This window comes from Megascapheus bottae, chromosome 11 (genome assembly GCF_031878675.1).
Source record: "Megascapheus bottae isolate mThoBot1 chromosome 11, mThoBot2.hap1, whole genome shotgun sequence".
Taxonomy (NCBI): domain Eukaryota; kingdom Metazoa; phylum Chordata; class Mammalia; order Rodentia; family Geomyidae; genus Megascapheus; species Megascapheus bottae.
The window spans coordinates 670,483-684,955 of record NC_143519.1 but is presented as its reverse complement, the minus strand read 5'-3'; the positions used below and the strand labels follow the sequence as shown (position 1 = coordinate 684,955).

At 44.1% G+C, this 14,473-nt stretch overlaps 1 protein-coding gene across 1 annotated transcript in view; it reads right to left on the bottom strand.

Annotated features, from left to right (window-relative positions):
* Nucleotides 1-533: 533 nt before the first annotated feature.
* LOC150056656 (inactive ADP-ribosyltransferase ARH2) overlaps nucleotides 534-14,473 on the bottom strand; it is a 30,917-nt gene continuing 16,977 nt past the window's right edge. The window contains exons 5-7 of the mRNA XM_090341848.1: nucleotides 2,750-2,877; nucleotides 2,492-2,624; nucleotides 534-878 (exon numbers count right to left, since the gene is read on the bottom strand). Of these exons, the coding sequence (XP_090197974.1) occupies nucleotides 721-878; nucleotides 2,492-2,624; nucleotides 2,750-2,877 (419 nt within the window). The 3' untranslated portion in view covers nucleotides 534-720. The remainder of the gene's footprint in view (nucleotides 879-2,491; nucleotides 2,625-2,749; nucleotides 2,878-14,473) is intronic.

Here is a 14,473-nt window from a genome sequence, read left to right as displayed (position 1 = left end):
ACAGAGAGGCCTGCTGTGCAGTCACATCCGTCACCACCTACAGAAAACTGTCCACAACCACTGCCAGGGGCAGAAGCAAGCATCCTCCAGATCCTCCAGATCTCAGCCCTCTCCCACTCAGAGCCTGCAGGAGCAGGACCACTGCGACTTCCTCTGACCTTGAACCTGGCCATGGACATGTAATGTGGGACAGAGGAAGAGGCAGGCACCGTGATAGGAGACCAGACGCCTCCTGCTTTCTCAGGAAGTTGATCTAATGTGACTAAGCCTTGCCTGGTGAGTTGAACACAGTATTTTAGGTGCCTCTCAAGGGATCCTCACGGGACAGGAACATAACTGCCAGCTGCTAAGCTGCATTTTCTCCTCTGTGACCAGGCAACAGACATGCCAGCAATCAAAACACATGTCTACCAGGAGGTAGAAAAAGCCTGTTACTAGTGGCTTGTGACAGAATAAAATGCACCATTGTCCAAAGACCTGCATAGCCACTATATTTGGAAGGATGAGTGTGGCAAACACAAGGTAGTGCCAGCAGGCGTGAGTCTGCAGTGGAGACAAGGGAAAGCATCTTCGTGAGACAAACCTTGTGTTTTATATAGCAAATAGGATAATGAAGTTGGGAACAGGGAGGGCCTAACATTTGGTTCTATCTTACTGGATACCCCCCACCCCTGCAGAGGCTGCAAGCTTGCATGTGGAAGGGGAAATGGTAGAAATGCTTTACTTCTCCTCGGTGGAAAGGCGGTGGAGAGCTGAGCCCAGGTCCTCCAGTCTGTCCTTGTGCTCCAGGCTCTGGTACAAGCCCTCTGGAACCGCAGCCAGGCCATGCAGTAAGCCAAACAGGCAGCCAGCGATCGTCCCCGTGGCCCCACTTTCACCTAGAATGGAAAGCACAGCGTCCCAGTGGGCTCCACGCTAGCCGGCTCCAGAGCTGTTCCACACTTCCCTCCCCGGTCCTATCTCCCTGATCCAGGGCTCAGGCCAGCACAAGCCTGCACCACTTCTCAGAACCGAGGGCCATGCGTGTCGCACAGACTCAACCCATTCTGAAATTGGTCTAAGTGCACAGTTAGGACGTCCAAATACAAAAGGTGCTGCCATGACGGGCGCGGTGGCTCACGCCTGTCATCCTAGCTACTCAGGAGGCTGAGATCTGAGGGTCAAGGTTCAAAGGCAGGCTGGGCACAAAAGGACCTGAGACTCCTATCTCCAATTAAACTCCAGAAAAAGGGGAAGTGGGGCTTGGCTCAAGGGGAGAGTCGTAGCCTTGAGCTGAAGAGCTCAGGGACAGCGCCAAGGCCCAGTTCAAGATCCGTGACCTATTAAAAAAAAAAAAAAAGAAGAAGCACTGACATACTGACATGTCTAGGGCTCGCAGTAGCGGGAACCACCACGGGTTCCTCCTCCACATGGCCCATCAGCCATACCTCGACCCTCATGCCCCACCAGGATTCCTTCCCCATCCAGCCTCCATCCCCAGGCTGCTTCTGATTCAGGATTTCATATCACTCATATTCAAGTATGCATGCACACACATATACTCATGCACTCATGCGCTCTCTCTCTTTCTCTCTCTCTCAGAGTATATGCAAAAATCCACATGTCCACTTTCACATCCTGCCTCATGCCTGGGCACATGCATACACACATACACACATTAGCCCGTGTTCATGTTAGTGTGAGCAGATGGCACAAGCGTGTGTGTGTGTGGAGGGAGAGAAGCTGGAAGGGTCAAGTGGGACCTCACTGGGTGGAGGAAGGGCAGGGACTGGGGAGCAGACATGGCTGGGGACCTAGGAAGACCAGGATTTTCCCCAGGAAAGGCAGGAGGCTTTCCCAGACACCCAGACAAGGATGCAGACGACCTGACCTGAGCGTTCCTGTTCCTGCGGCCCATTCTCTCCTCCCACCAATGCCTGCCTCAGGATGGGTCTGAAACCAGCTTCTCTCTCAGGGGAAGGGAGGGCCAGCCAGCCTGAGGGCTTTTCCACTTGGATACTTTGTCACCTAGGCAATGAAGTTCCCTTCCTTCACAGCACTGTCTACTATCAACAAAGGACTCAGGCCACAAGCCTGCAACCAAACACAGACCTCCAGTGAGGTCGGCAGCAAAGACAGGAGCAATGATCCCCCTTCAGGATCTGCCAGAGCCCCTCTGGGAACACCCTGGCTCCTTGGGCCATGCCTGGCTCACAGCAGCTCTCTCCTCCCATCCCGCAGCTCCTGTCAGCTGTCTGTTCCCCATTCACTCCACCCAAATTTCAGTGCAGAAAAGATCTAGCGGGCTGCACAGCTTCCTTCCATCTGCTCAGACTGCTCTGGACGTGGCCCTTTCCAGGCTCTCCTAAATGACTCTGACCCCTGTCCTTCTGCCCACGGCTGGCTCCCCCCGAACCCAGGGCCAGGCCCTGACAGAGCCAGCACCTCCCTCGTGTGTGTGTGGAGGCGAGAGGTAGTGGAAGTTCTGGAAGCCCACAGAGGGGAGCCTCACCTTTGTGGAACATGGCCCTGTGACACAGCTCAGCCCAGCTGCTCCCAGCTGCAAGGAGAGCATCGTAGGCTATCATGGGGGCATCGTGGCCTCGTCGTCCCCCGCGGCCTTCGGAGCTCCATTTCTTATAGGTCTGAAAAGAGCCATGGGTCAGTGTGGTTCCCAGCCTAAGACCCCACCATGCCCGCTCCGCAGCCACCCCTCTGCACACTGGCAGACACCATGGTGTGCACACATGTCCAGGCCCCGCTGGCTCACCTTCTCTCTCTCCTCCGCATCATAGTTGTCAGGAAAGGTGGCTTTGTTTTCCATGTCTTCACCGATTTTTCTCTCCTCCAAATAAAACTGCCATTTAGCTTCAAAGTAAAACCAGTGCTCCTGGTACTCTAAATGCAAGCACAGGAAAAGTGGGCTGATGGTGCCTAACAGAGGGCAGGGGGGCGGGGGGGCACAAGATGGCCACCTGTACCCAGAGCTAGCAGTGCCAGAAAGAGAGGAAATGGAGCCAGCGTGAAACAACACCTCTAGAGTTGTTCAGCTGCATTCTAAAACTAAGCAGTGACTGAGAGGTTTTAAGGTTATTCCCTGGACTGTTTTAAACCAGTAATTTTATTATTTAGGAATGAGGATGTGGCTCAGTGGTGGAGTTTGTCTAGTACGCGTAGGGTCCTGAGTTCAAGTCTCAGAATTGCAAAACACAAACAAATGGAGCCAGATGCTAGTGGCTCATGGCTGCAATCCTCGCTACTCAGGAGGATGAGATCTTCTCACTCCTGGTTCTAAGCCAACCTGAGTGAGAAAGTCTGTGACTTTTATAACCAGTGCGCCAGCACATGGTCAGAAGTGCAGCTGTGGCTCAAGTAGTAGAGCACCACCCTTTCGGGGGAGGGGGAAGACTAAAGGATATATACTTTAAAAAACTGTTCTGCCTTTTTAGAGGCACAAAAGGGAAGTTCAGAAAGAGAGGGAGGAAGAGTGAACAAATACAATTATAATATCCAGTCTACACTACGTGGAAAATGAACTATGCAACTTGTGGGAAGAGTCGGGAGAGGGAGGTGAGGCAGGAATGACATTATTCAAGCGAGATAGGTGCACTCACTTCCTGAATTGCGAGATGGTAACCCCTGCACAAAACCGTAGTGACAGTAACAATAAAACTACATGAAGAAAAGCTAGGAACAGTCCCCAGATCCTAAATTTAAGCCCCAATACCGCACACGCACGTGCACACACACACACACACACACACACACACGCACACACACAGTACTATATTTTCATTACTGTTTCTGTGTAGTTGAGAAAGAGAAAATTTCATTCTTCCTGGTGACAGCTTCCAAGAAAATGAAGTGGCCACTGCCTGCTCAGTTTGGTAAGGAGGGCCCTGGCCTGGCAGGGCCACGCACCACACCCCTCACAGACGAGAGGCAGAGCTAGCCTGCCACGACAAGGCCTCCATGCTATGGCCTCCCTGTTCTAGCACAGGGATTCAGGAGCTGGCAAGACCTGACAGGTACAACCGGAAACAAGGACACAGGCTCATGACTTCCCATCCGTGGCTGGGAACACGGGCAGATAGAGAGGGCAGAAGGCAAGCATAGGGGAAATGTCTCTGCTTCTTCCTGGTTCTGAGCCATCTTGTCCTCACAACACCGAAGAGCTCTGTGACTTTGACTAAAAGCCTAAGGCCTGGGACAGATTGTGGCTCCGCACATGATGCAGACCTTCTGCACTGGGTGGGGTGCCTGTGCAGACAGCACTCCTTCCAGACAGGGACCAGGCCAGTTTTGGAAACAGCTCTCCAGACACAGTGCCAGGGAGAGCAGCCTGACACTCCAGCCGTCCTGTGACTCAAGGCGCCAGGATATTCCCAAGGATGTCCAGAGAACCATGTTCTCTCTGGATGGTTTTAGATCTCTCCAAGATTCCTGGGTCAAAAGAACTCATAAATCTTAGGATTGAAGTTAACGGACTCAGTTATGAAATTGTTTCTTGGCACTGGAATTCCCTGCATTCTCTCAGACCACAACAGCATAAAACTAGAACCGAACACCAATCCCCACCAAGGAAAGATCTGTAACTCATGGGGATTGAACAACACATTGCTGACTCACCATTGGATCATTGAGGAGATCAGAACAGAAATCCAACAGTTTATGGAACTTAACAAAAAGGAGCACACAAAATACCAGCTCCTTTGGGACACAGAAAAGGCAGTACTCCGAGGCTCTGAGTGCCTACATTAACAAATTGGAAAAATCTCAAACTAATGATTTAATGATGCACCTTCAGCTCTTGGAAAAAGAGCAACAAACCATTCCCAATTCCACTAGAAGGAAACAAATTATTATAATTAAAGCAGAATTAAATTAGATTCCAAAAAAAACATAGAATCAACAAAACAAGGAGGTGGTTCTTTGAAAAAATGAACAAAATTGACAGACCCTTAGCAAATCTTACCAAAAAAAGAAGGGAGCACACCCAAATAAACAAAATCATGGATGAGAATGTAAATATCACGACAGAAATTACCAAGATCCAGAGGGAATACTTTTTAAACCTTTATGCCAACAAATTTGAGGATCTAGAAGAAATGGATGAATTTCTAGCCAATATTAACATACCCACACTGAACCAAGAAGATCTAAACCAACTAAGCAGACCTATTTCAAGTATTGAAATAGAGATGGCAATAAGAGAACTCCCATCCAAGAAAAGCCCAGGGCCTGATGGATTCACAGCTGAATTCCACAAGGCCTTCAAAGCAGAGCTCACACCAATACTCCTCAAGCTCTTCAACGAAATTGAAGGCTCTTTGCCAAACTCATTCTATGAAGCCAGCATAATCCTCATCCCAAAACCCTACAGGGACGCATCAAAGAAAGAGACCTATAGACCTATTTCTTTGATGAATATTGATGCAAAACTTCTCAACAAAACACTGGCCAATCGTCTTCAACAACTCATCAAAAAAATTCTGCACTATGATCAAACACACTTCATTACAGGGAGACAAAGCTGGTTCAATATACGCAAGTCAATGTAATACATCACATCAACAGGATCAAGGACAAGAATCACATGATTGTTGCAATAGATGCAGAAAAGGCAGTTGACATGATCCAACACCCCTTTATACTAAAAGCTCTGGAGAAACTAGGAACCATGGAACATTCCTCAGTATAATAAAGGCTGTGTATGACAAAACTACAGCTAGCATTATACTTAATGGCTAAAAACTAAAGCCATTTCCTCTAAAATCAGGAATGAGACAAGGATGCCCATTCTCTCCACTCCTCCCTAATATAGTATTAGAATTCCTAGCCAGAGCAATAAGGCAAGAAGCACGCATAAAGGGGATTGAAACAGGGAAAGAGGAAGCGAAACTCTCCCTCTTTGCAGATGACAGGATTCTGTATTTAAAGAACCTTATAGACTCCACTCTCAAGTTGCTTGAGCTGATTTGAAACTTTGGCAAAGTAGCAGGGTATAAAATTAACCCTTAGGATTGTGGAGAAAAAGGAACCCTACTACACTGCTGGGGGGAATGTAGACTAGTTCAGCCACTCTGGAAAGCACTGTGGAGGTTCCTTAAAGAACTGAAAATAGACCTTCCCTATGATCCCTCCATACCACTTCTGGGCATCTATCCTGAACAGCATGACCCAGGATATTATAAAGACACCTGCTCAGCTATGTTCATCTCTGCACTATTCACAATAGCCAGGCGATGGAAACAATCCAGATGCCCTACTGCAGATGAATGGATACAGAAAATGCAGTATATATACACAATGGAATTCTACATAGCCAACAGACAAGATAAAATAATGGCATTCACAGGGAAGTGGATGAATCTAGAATGAATCATGTTGAGTGAGACAAGTCAAGACCAAAGGAGCAAAAGGCGCATGGTATCCTTAATATGTGGCTATTAAATCCAAAAAGTACAAGAGCAAGGACTCAATAACTGCATACCCAAAGCTATGGACATGGTAATGGAAATACAAACATAATTATATAGACATAAAAATCTATGACTCTATAGACATAATGTTTTATTTCATAAATTGATGTTTCTATGACATACAAACCCTTAGCCTAATTTAGATTAAGTTCTAAATACTAAATCCCAGAGATTGTAATTAGATTCCCTTCTTGAACACTTGTTTGTTAAACTTGTCATTTAAAATGTGATGTAAACATAAGCCATATAATGAATGATTGTTGTTCTTAAGGTACTATGTTATCTCTCATCACTTTTGCTGTCCCTTGGTTATCTCATACTGTTACACTATCTCACTTTGTTACCTGATATATCGGATATATTTGTATTTGGTTATCTGAAATTGGATAGGGAATGGGGGAAAACAAGATGAGGGGTGGGTCTTTGGCCCATTTTTTAATGGGATGGTTGTTACTTTGGAGGTTAGTTTTGGAGTGATTCAATTTTTTGAGTTGTTGATATATTTTAGATATGAGGCCTTTGTCCGTTGTTTGGTTGGTGAAGATCTTCTCCCACTCTGTAGGCTTCCTGATTCGTTTACTAGCTATGTCCTTCGCCATACAAAAGCTCTGCAGTTTAATGCAGTCCCACTTATCCAGCCTTTCTCTGATTTGTTGTGATTCTTGGTCCTTATTAAGAAAGTTTTGACCTGTGCCAAGGAGGCCTAGTGTAGCTCCTATTCCTTCCTGCAGAGTTTTCAGTGTGTCAGCTTTTACCTCCAGGTCTTTGATCCATTTGGAGTTAATTCTAGTGCAAGGTGACAATGAAGGATCCAGCTTTAGTTTTCTGCAGGTGCTTAACCAGTTCTGCCAGCACAACTTGTTGAAGAGGCTGTCTTTCTTCCATTCTATTTTTTTGGCTCCCTTGTCAAAGATTAGGTGGCCATAGGTCTGTGGTTTAATATCTGGGTCCTCAGTTCTATTCCATTGGTCTTCAGGCCTGTTCCTGTGCCAGTACCAAGCTGTTTTGAGAATTACAGCTCTGTAATAGAGTCTAAAGTTTGGAATTGAAATTCCTCCAGCGCTGTTCTTTCTGCTAAGAAGTGTTTTTGCTATACGGGGTCTTTTATTATTCCATATGAAATTTTGGATTGCCTCTTCTATTTCTTTAAAGAATGACATTGGGATGTTGATGGGTATTGCATTGAATTTGTAGATAGCTCTTGGCAAGATTGTCATTTTCACAATGTAAGACTTAAAGAGAGTCTTCTCTGAAGAAGAAAAAAAAATGGCCTATAGACACATGAAGAAATGCTCAACATCTCTGGTCATAAAAGAAATGCAAATCAAAACAACTCTAAGATTCCACCTCACTCCAGCTAGAATGGCCAGGATCAGGAAAACGAATGACAACAGATGCTGGAGGGGATGTGGCCAGGAGGGATCACTACTACACTATTGGTGGGAGTGCAAATTCCTTCAACCACTGTGGAAAGCAGTGTGGCAGTTCCTCAAAAGGCTAAACATAGAACTCCCCTATGACCCAGCAATTCCACTACTTGGCATTTACCCAACCACCCAGAAACAAGGACATACTAAACCCACTAGCACAACAATGTTCATTGCAGCACTATTCACCATAGCAAAGATATGGAACCAACCTAGATGTCCCTCAGTTGATGAGTGGATCAACAAGTTGTGGTATTTGTACACAATGGAATTCTATGCTGCTGTCAGAAAGAATGACATCGCCCCATTTGTTAGGAAATGGAAAGACTTAGAAAAAATCATATTAAGTGAAGTAAGCCAGACTCAAAGGAACTTAGGCTCAATGGTTTCCCTCATTCGTCATAATCAGTAGAAACCTTGGGCTCTACTAGCAGAGATTTGCAATAGAGCAAAATCTTGATACATAAGGACATATAATGTGAAGCTAATTGAAAGGACCTCCAGGATCGTGAAACAAAAGCCATATAATGAATGATTGTTGTCCTTAATGTAGTATGTTGTCTCTCATCTCCTTTGCTGTCCCTTGGTTATCTCATATTGGTATAGTATCTCACTTTGTTATCTGATAAATTGAATTTACTTGTATTTGGATATTTGAAATTTGATAGGGAAGGGGGGAAAACCAAGACGGGTGGGGGGTGTGGGGGGGGGAGGGAAACGGGTACCAAGACATGTGAAAGGGTATCAATGTATGTGAATTAATGCACCTTCTATCTGGCAAATATCATGTAACCCTTTTACTAATTACAATAAAAAAATAAAAAAAATAAAAAAATGATGAGGGGTGGGGGTGGGGGGGAGGGAAATGGGGACCAAGACATGTGAAAGGGTATCAATGTATGGGAATTAATGCACCATCTATCTGGCAAATATGTAACCCTTCTATTAATTACAATAAAAAATATATGAAAAAAAATTAACCCTTAAAAATCAACTGCTTTCCCATATGCCAAGAAGAGGAGCAAGGCAGAAATCAGAAAAGCAACTCCTTTTGCAATAGCCTCAAAGAAAATAAAGTACTTACAGGCCAGGAGTTTGGCCTAGTGGTAGAGTGCTTGCCTAGCATGCATGAAGTCCCGGGTTTGATTCCTTAGTACCACATACATAGAAAAAAAGCTGGAATTGGCACTGTGGCTCAAGTGGTAGAGCTCTCGTCTTGTGAACGCCCAAGGACAGTTCTCAGGCCCTGAGCCCAAAGCCCCAGGACTGGCAAAAAGAAAGAAAGAAAGAAACGAAAGTACTTAGGAATTAACTAAGAATGTAAAGGACCTTTATGATGAAAACTTTAAAAACCCCAAAAAGGAAATTAAAGCAGAACTGAAGAAGTGGAAAAATCTCCCATGGTTCTGGATTGGAAGAATTAACATTATGAAAATAGCAATTCTGTGAATATGGACTGTTACTATCGAAAATACTTCTGTATTTCAGAATTAATTGACCAATCTACTGTGTGCATAGCACTACTGGTAAAATTTAAGACGTTATTAACATTAATGAATATTTAAAAGTTGCCTACAAACCTGAGCCTTGTAATAATGTAAAGTTATGTTTGTTTTTATTTAATTAAATTATTAAATGTGTATTGGAGCTACAGTATTAAAAAGGCTAGTTTTAATTTTACTTATGTGAAAACTATAAGGTTTTACCTATAGACTGTGCAAGGATTTTTCAGTTATCTATAGATGTTTTAAATTAACTATACGTTGTTCTCATTTAAGAAAGCCATCTTTCTATATAAAGCCATTTTCAAATAGCAAGAGATTTGTCATTTTTTATTACAGTACAGTACAATACAGTAAGCTGCATGACAAAATATGTATTAATGTGAATAAACTGGGTTTACTAAATAAAAAATGGCAATTCTGCCAAAGGCTATCTACAAATTCAATGCAATACCCATCAATATCCTAATGTCATTCTTTAGGAAATAGAAAAAGCAATCCAAAATTTCATATGGAATAATAAAAGACTACATATAGTAAAAACAATCATTAACAGAAAGAACAGCGCTGGAGGAATATCAATATCAAACTTTAGACTCTATTATAGAGTCTAACCAAAACAGCTTGGTATTGGCACATGAACAGGCCTAAGGACAAATGAAATAGAACTGAAGACCCAGAAATCAACCCACAGACCTATGGCCACCTAATCTTTGATAAGGGAGCCAAAAAAAAAAAATGGAAGAAAGCCTCTTCAACAAGGAGTGCTGGCAAAATTGGTTAAGCACCTGCAGAAAACTAAAGTTGGACCCTTCTCTGTCACCTTGCACCAGGATTAATTCCAAATGGATCAAAGACATTGAGGTAAAAGCAGATATCGTGAAAACTTTTCAAGAAGGAATAGGAAATATGTCGGGAGCAAGAGTGGAATCAAACTGTACTTTGATTTGCATCAGATAATTGCTTGATTGTCTTATTGCTTTTTGGCCTTCTCCTGTTCAATTGATCTGAGATTTACCATATGAATGTAACCCCCAACAGTTCCCTGATTAACCATCTGGATGTAACACCTGGCAGTGCCCTGGTCTCAAGAAGGGATATAAACTTTGAGTTAAGAATAAACGGGGTGGCAGTTTTTGCTTGGGCTGCAGACCTCCTGGACCCGATGTGTTTGTCTCTCTTCTAATTTTTCCAGTCCCTGCCCCTTATTTCAGGAACCCCAATTTGCTGCCGGGAGGCCCCGGCATCTGGCGCCCGAACAGGGACCTGAAAATCTGGGACGAAGGTGAAGGACCCCTCCCTGTGGTGAGTAACACATCGTAGGACTATTAAGAGAGTATAGTCAGGAGTAAAAATTATGGGTCAAGCTAATAGCCATGGGTTATTTCTACCGATCTTAACAGGCCTATTCGAAGCCCACGGAACGTGGGTGGAAAAAGGGGTGCTTCAGAGCTTCCTACAGTTTGTCGAGGAGGCATGCCCGAGGTCTATAGAGGAGGAATTCCAAAAAGCCTGGCATCGGATAGGAAAAAGAATTCAAGATTATTATGATGTATATGGCCCCTAAAAGACCCCAATAGAGGCTGCTACTGTATGGAATTTAGTAAGTGAATGCATAAATCCTCTACATGAAAATGCTGAACTTAATCTTGAATTAAGGGAACTTTATGAGTTAAAGGACCCTTCTGAAGAACCTGAGGCTGAGCCATATGCCGCAGCCCAAGAGAGTCTAAGTGAGATCTTGAAAAGGGAACAACAACCAGTAGATATTGAGTATCAGAATTCAGGTTTGAATACCAAGGAGGAAAGTTATGATGAGTCATTGGAGGGCCGGGTGGCTACGATAGAGAAGAAGTTAGAAGAAATGCTACATCTTCTATCGAAAATGGGGACAGAGCAGAGAGCCCCCCCAGAAGTAGGAAAGGAATATGACCCTCAGGCCACTATGATGTCTGATTCTAAACCTTACCCCTCACACCCACCGCCTCCGGCTGCAGCCTTACGGCCTCAATCCCTTTCTCAACCTTTAGGCAAGCCTAAAGGCCCTAGCAACAAGTCCCTTTTAACAGGCACTACAACCAGGCACAGTGCATCGCAATTAAACCTGACTCAGGCTGCTAGAGAGAGGGAAGGTATTTCAGGGCCTCGATGCTTCCCTAGTTTAGTTGATCATGATGAACAAGTATACCATCAACCTGTTCCTGTTAAACTATTACAGGATTTAAAAAATGCCTGCTCCCAATATGGGCCAACTGCCCCTTTTACTCAAGTAATATTGGAGGCTGCGTGTGCTGGTATTGCATGCCCAAATGACTGGAAGCGGCTTGCCAGAGCATGCCTTAGTGCAGGAGAGTACTTATTATGGGAGACAGAGTTCACTGCACAGTGTCGGGCTAAAATTGAAACAAATAGGTCTAAGAACCTGCCTTACACTGTTGATCAGTTGTTAGGAGAGGGAACCTATAAAAACACCGAAGATCAATTGGGTTATGCAAAGGAGGCCTATTTACAAATAAATGCTGCGGCGAGAGAGGCTTGGAAAAAGTTACGCAATTCCAATCGTACAAAAAATCTAGTAGAAGTTAAACAGGGACCGAATGAACCTTATCTAGAATTTTTGTCTCGATTAATGGAGACTGCAGACTGCCTAGTACAAGATGAGAATGCAAGGAAGAGTATAGTTAGACACATAGCCTATGAAAATGCCAACGCCGCCTGTCAGGCGGCTATCAGACCCAATTTCGCCAAATACAAACTTTGCTTTGTTCTCGCAACCACCCCTGTTTTTTTGGCTTTGTTCGAGCTCACACTAATCTTCCTGGCCCTTTAAGTGAGGGCAATGCGGTCACTGACTCTGCCACCAGAGTTTACTTAACTCAGGTTGAACTTGCTAAGCAGTCACATGCCATCCACCATCAAAACAGTCGAGCCTTGTGCCGACAGTTCAAATTATCTAGAGAAGCAGCGCGACAAATAGTTAAAACTTGCTCCAACTGTGTCCCTTTTTCACCAGCCCCCCATTTAGGTATAAATCCACGAGGACTGCTTTCTAATCACATTTGGCAGATGGATGTCACGCATGTTCCATCATTTGGCCGATTAAAATATGTTCATGTTACTGTAGATACTTATTCTAATTTTATCTTGGCCACCCCCCTTGCTGGGGAAGCCACTAAACATTGTATTTCTCACTGCATTCGATGCTTTGCTGTGATGGGGATTCCCTCGCAAATAAAAACAGATAATGGCCCTGGCTATGCAAGCCGAGCATTTCAATCCTTCTGCCGTTCCTATAATATCACTCATATTACAGGCATTCCTTACAATCCTCAAGGTCAAGGCATTGTGGAGAGAGCTAATGGATTATTAAAACATCAAATTGCTAAAATACAGAAAGGAGAGTCGTATCCCGCTACCCCTGTGAATATACTTAATCATGCTTTATTTGTTTTAAATTTTTTGAATTTGGATTCAAATAATTTATCTGCTGCTCAGCGATTCTGGGAAAAAAGAGAGCAGCGTGCTTTTGCCTTAGTAAAGTGGAAGGATCCCCTAACTGGTGCTTGGCATGGACCCGATCCTGTTCTAACCTGGGGTCGAGGGCATGTATGTGTTTTTTCACAAGGAGAAAATGACGCCCGCTGGCTGCCTGAACGCTGCGTTCGGATCGTGGAGAGTGACAGTGGCCATCCAAGCAGCGACTCACTGGGCCTACACCCCCAACCCTCCAGTGGTGCATCCTGCGACGTGGAAAGGACCTGAGTTATTTGTGCATGTCAATTGGGACTGCTACTGATCCACTTGTTCCACACATTCATATGAGCTGTGTTTCTCCTCCTTTTACTATTATGTAGGGACCTTTTAACATATTCATTGACTCTACTGGGACACGATGCAGAAAGCCTCTGCTTGGATGGCAGAGTTGGTGTCAGATCTTAGTCACTTGTGCTTGGCCGATCAAATTAATCAGAGCCGGGAGGTCATAGAATAGTTTGTAAGCATGCCTTACTAATGCCCGTGCCTTTCATAACTGGGCAGGAACTTGTCAATCTTCTGTGATAGTGGGTAGTTTAAAGCCCTAATTGAGCGAAATTTTTATTTATTTATTTATTTATTTATTTATTTTTGACACCAGCCACAAATTCAGGAAAAGTTTGTGGGTCTGAGACTTGTGTCTCTATTAATGTTTAGATCTGACAACTGAAGCATTGTTAAGGTTGCAGAAATTTAGTTCCCCAGACAATCAAGAAAAGGCCTTTGCAAATGGGTGCTATGTAACTACACTATTGTAGCCAAAGATGGTTTGTGCAGTTGTTAAATGTTAAATATGATCTCCAGTTTGGAGCAAATTATTATTCCTGATATCTAATCCTTGCAATCCCTAATAAAACAGGCTAGGCTTCTTAAGGTCCCTGGTCAAGCACAGAGACAACGCCCCTGAGTCAGCTTGAAGAAGTCACAGAAGCTGAATCTCCGCCCATCTATCCCCTTTAGATGAAGGGACCAGTCATTTTTGGAAAGTGAGACAGGATAATGAGATAATTAGAGATAGTGGAAAGAATAGAAATTGCACTTGTGTTTCTTTTAAAATAAAGATGGGGGATATGTCGGGAGCAAGAGTGGAATCAAACTGTACTTTGATTTGCATCAGATAATTGCTTGATTGTCTTATTGCTTTTTGGCCTTCTCCTGTTCAATTGATCTGAGATTTACCATATGAATGTAACCCCCAACAGTTCCCTGATTAACCATCTGGATGTAACACCTGGCAGTGCCCTGGTCTCAAGAAGGGATATAAGCTTTGAGTTAAGAATAAACGGGGTGGCAGTTTTTGCTTGGGCTGCAGACCTCCTGGACCCGATGTGTTTGTCTCTCTTCTAATTTTTCCAGTCCCTGCCCCTTATTTCAGGAACCCCAATTTGCTGCCGGGAGGCCCCGGCAAGGAAATACACTAGGTCTTCTTGGCACAGATCAAAACTTTAATAAAGACCCAGAAACACAACAAATTAAAGAAAGGATGGACAAATGGAACTGCATTAATCTGCAGAGCTTCTGTATGGCAAAGGACATAGCTAGAAAGTTA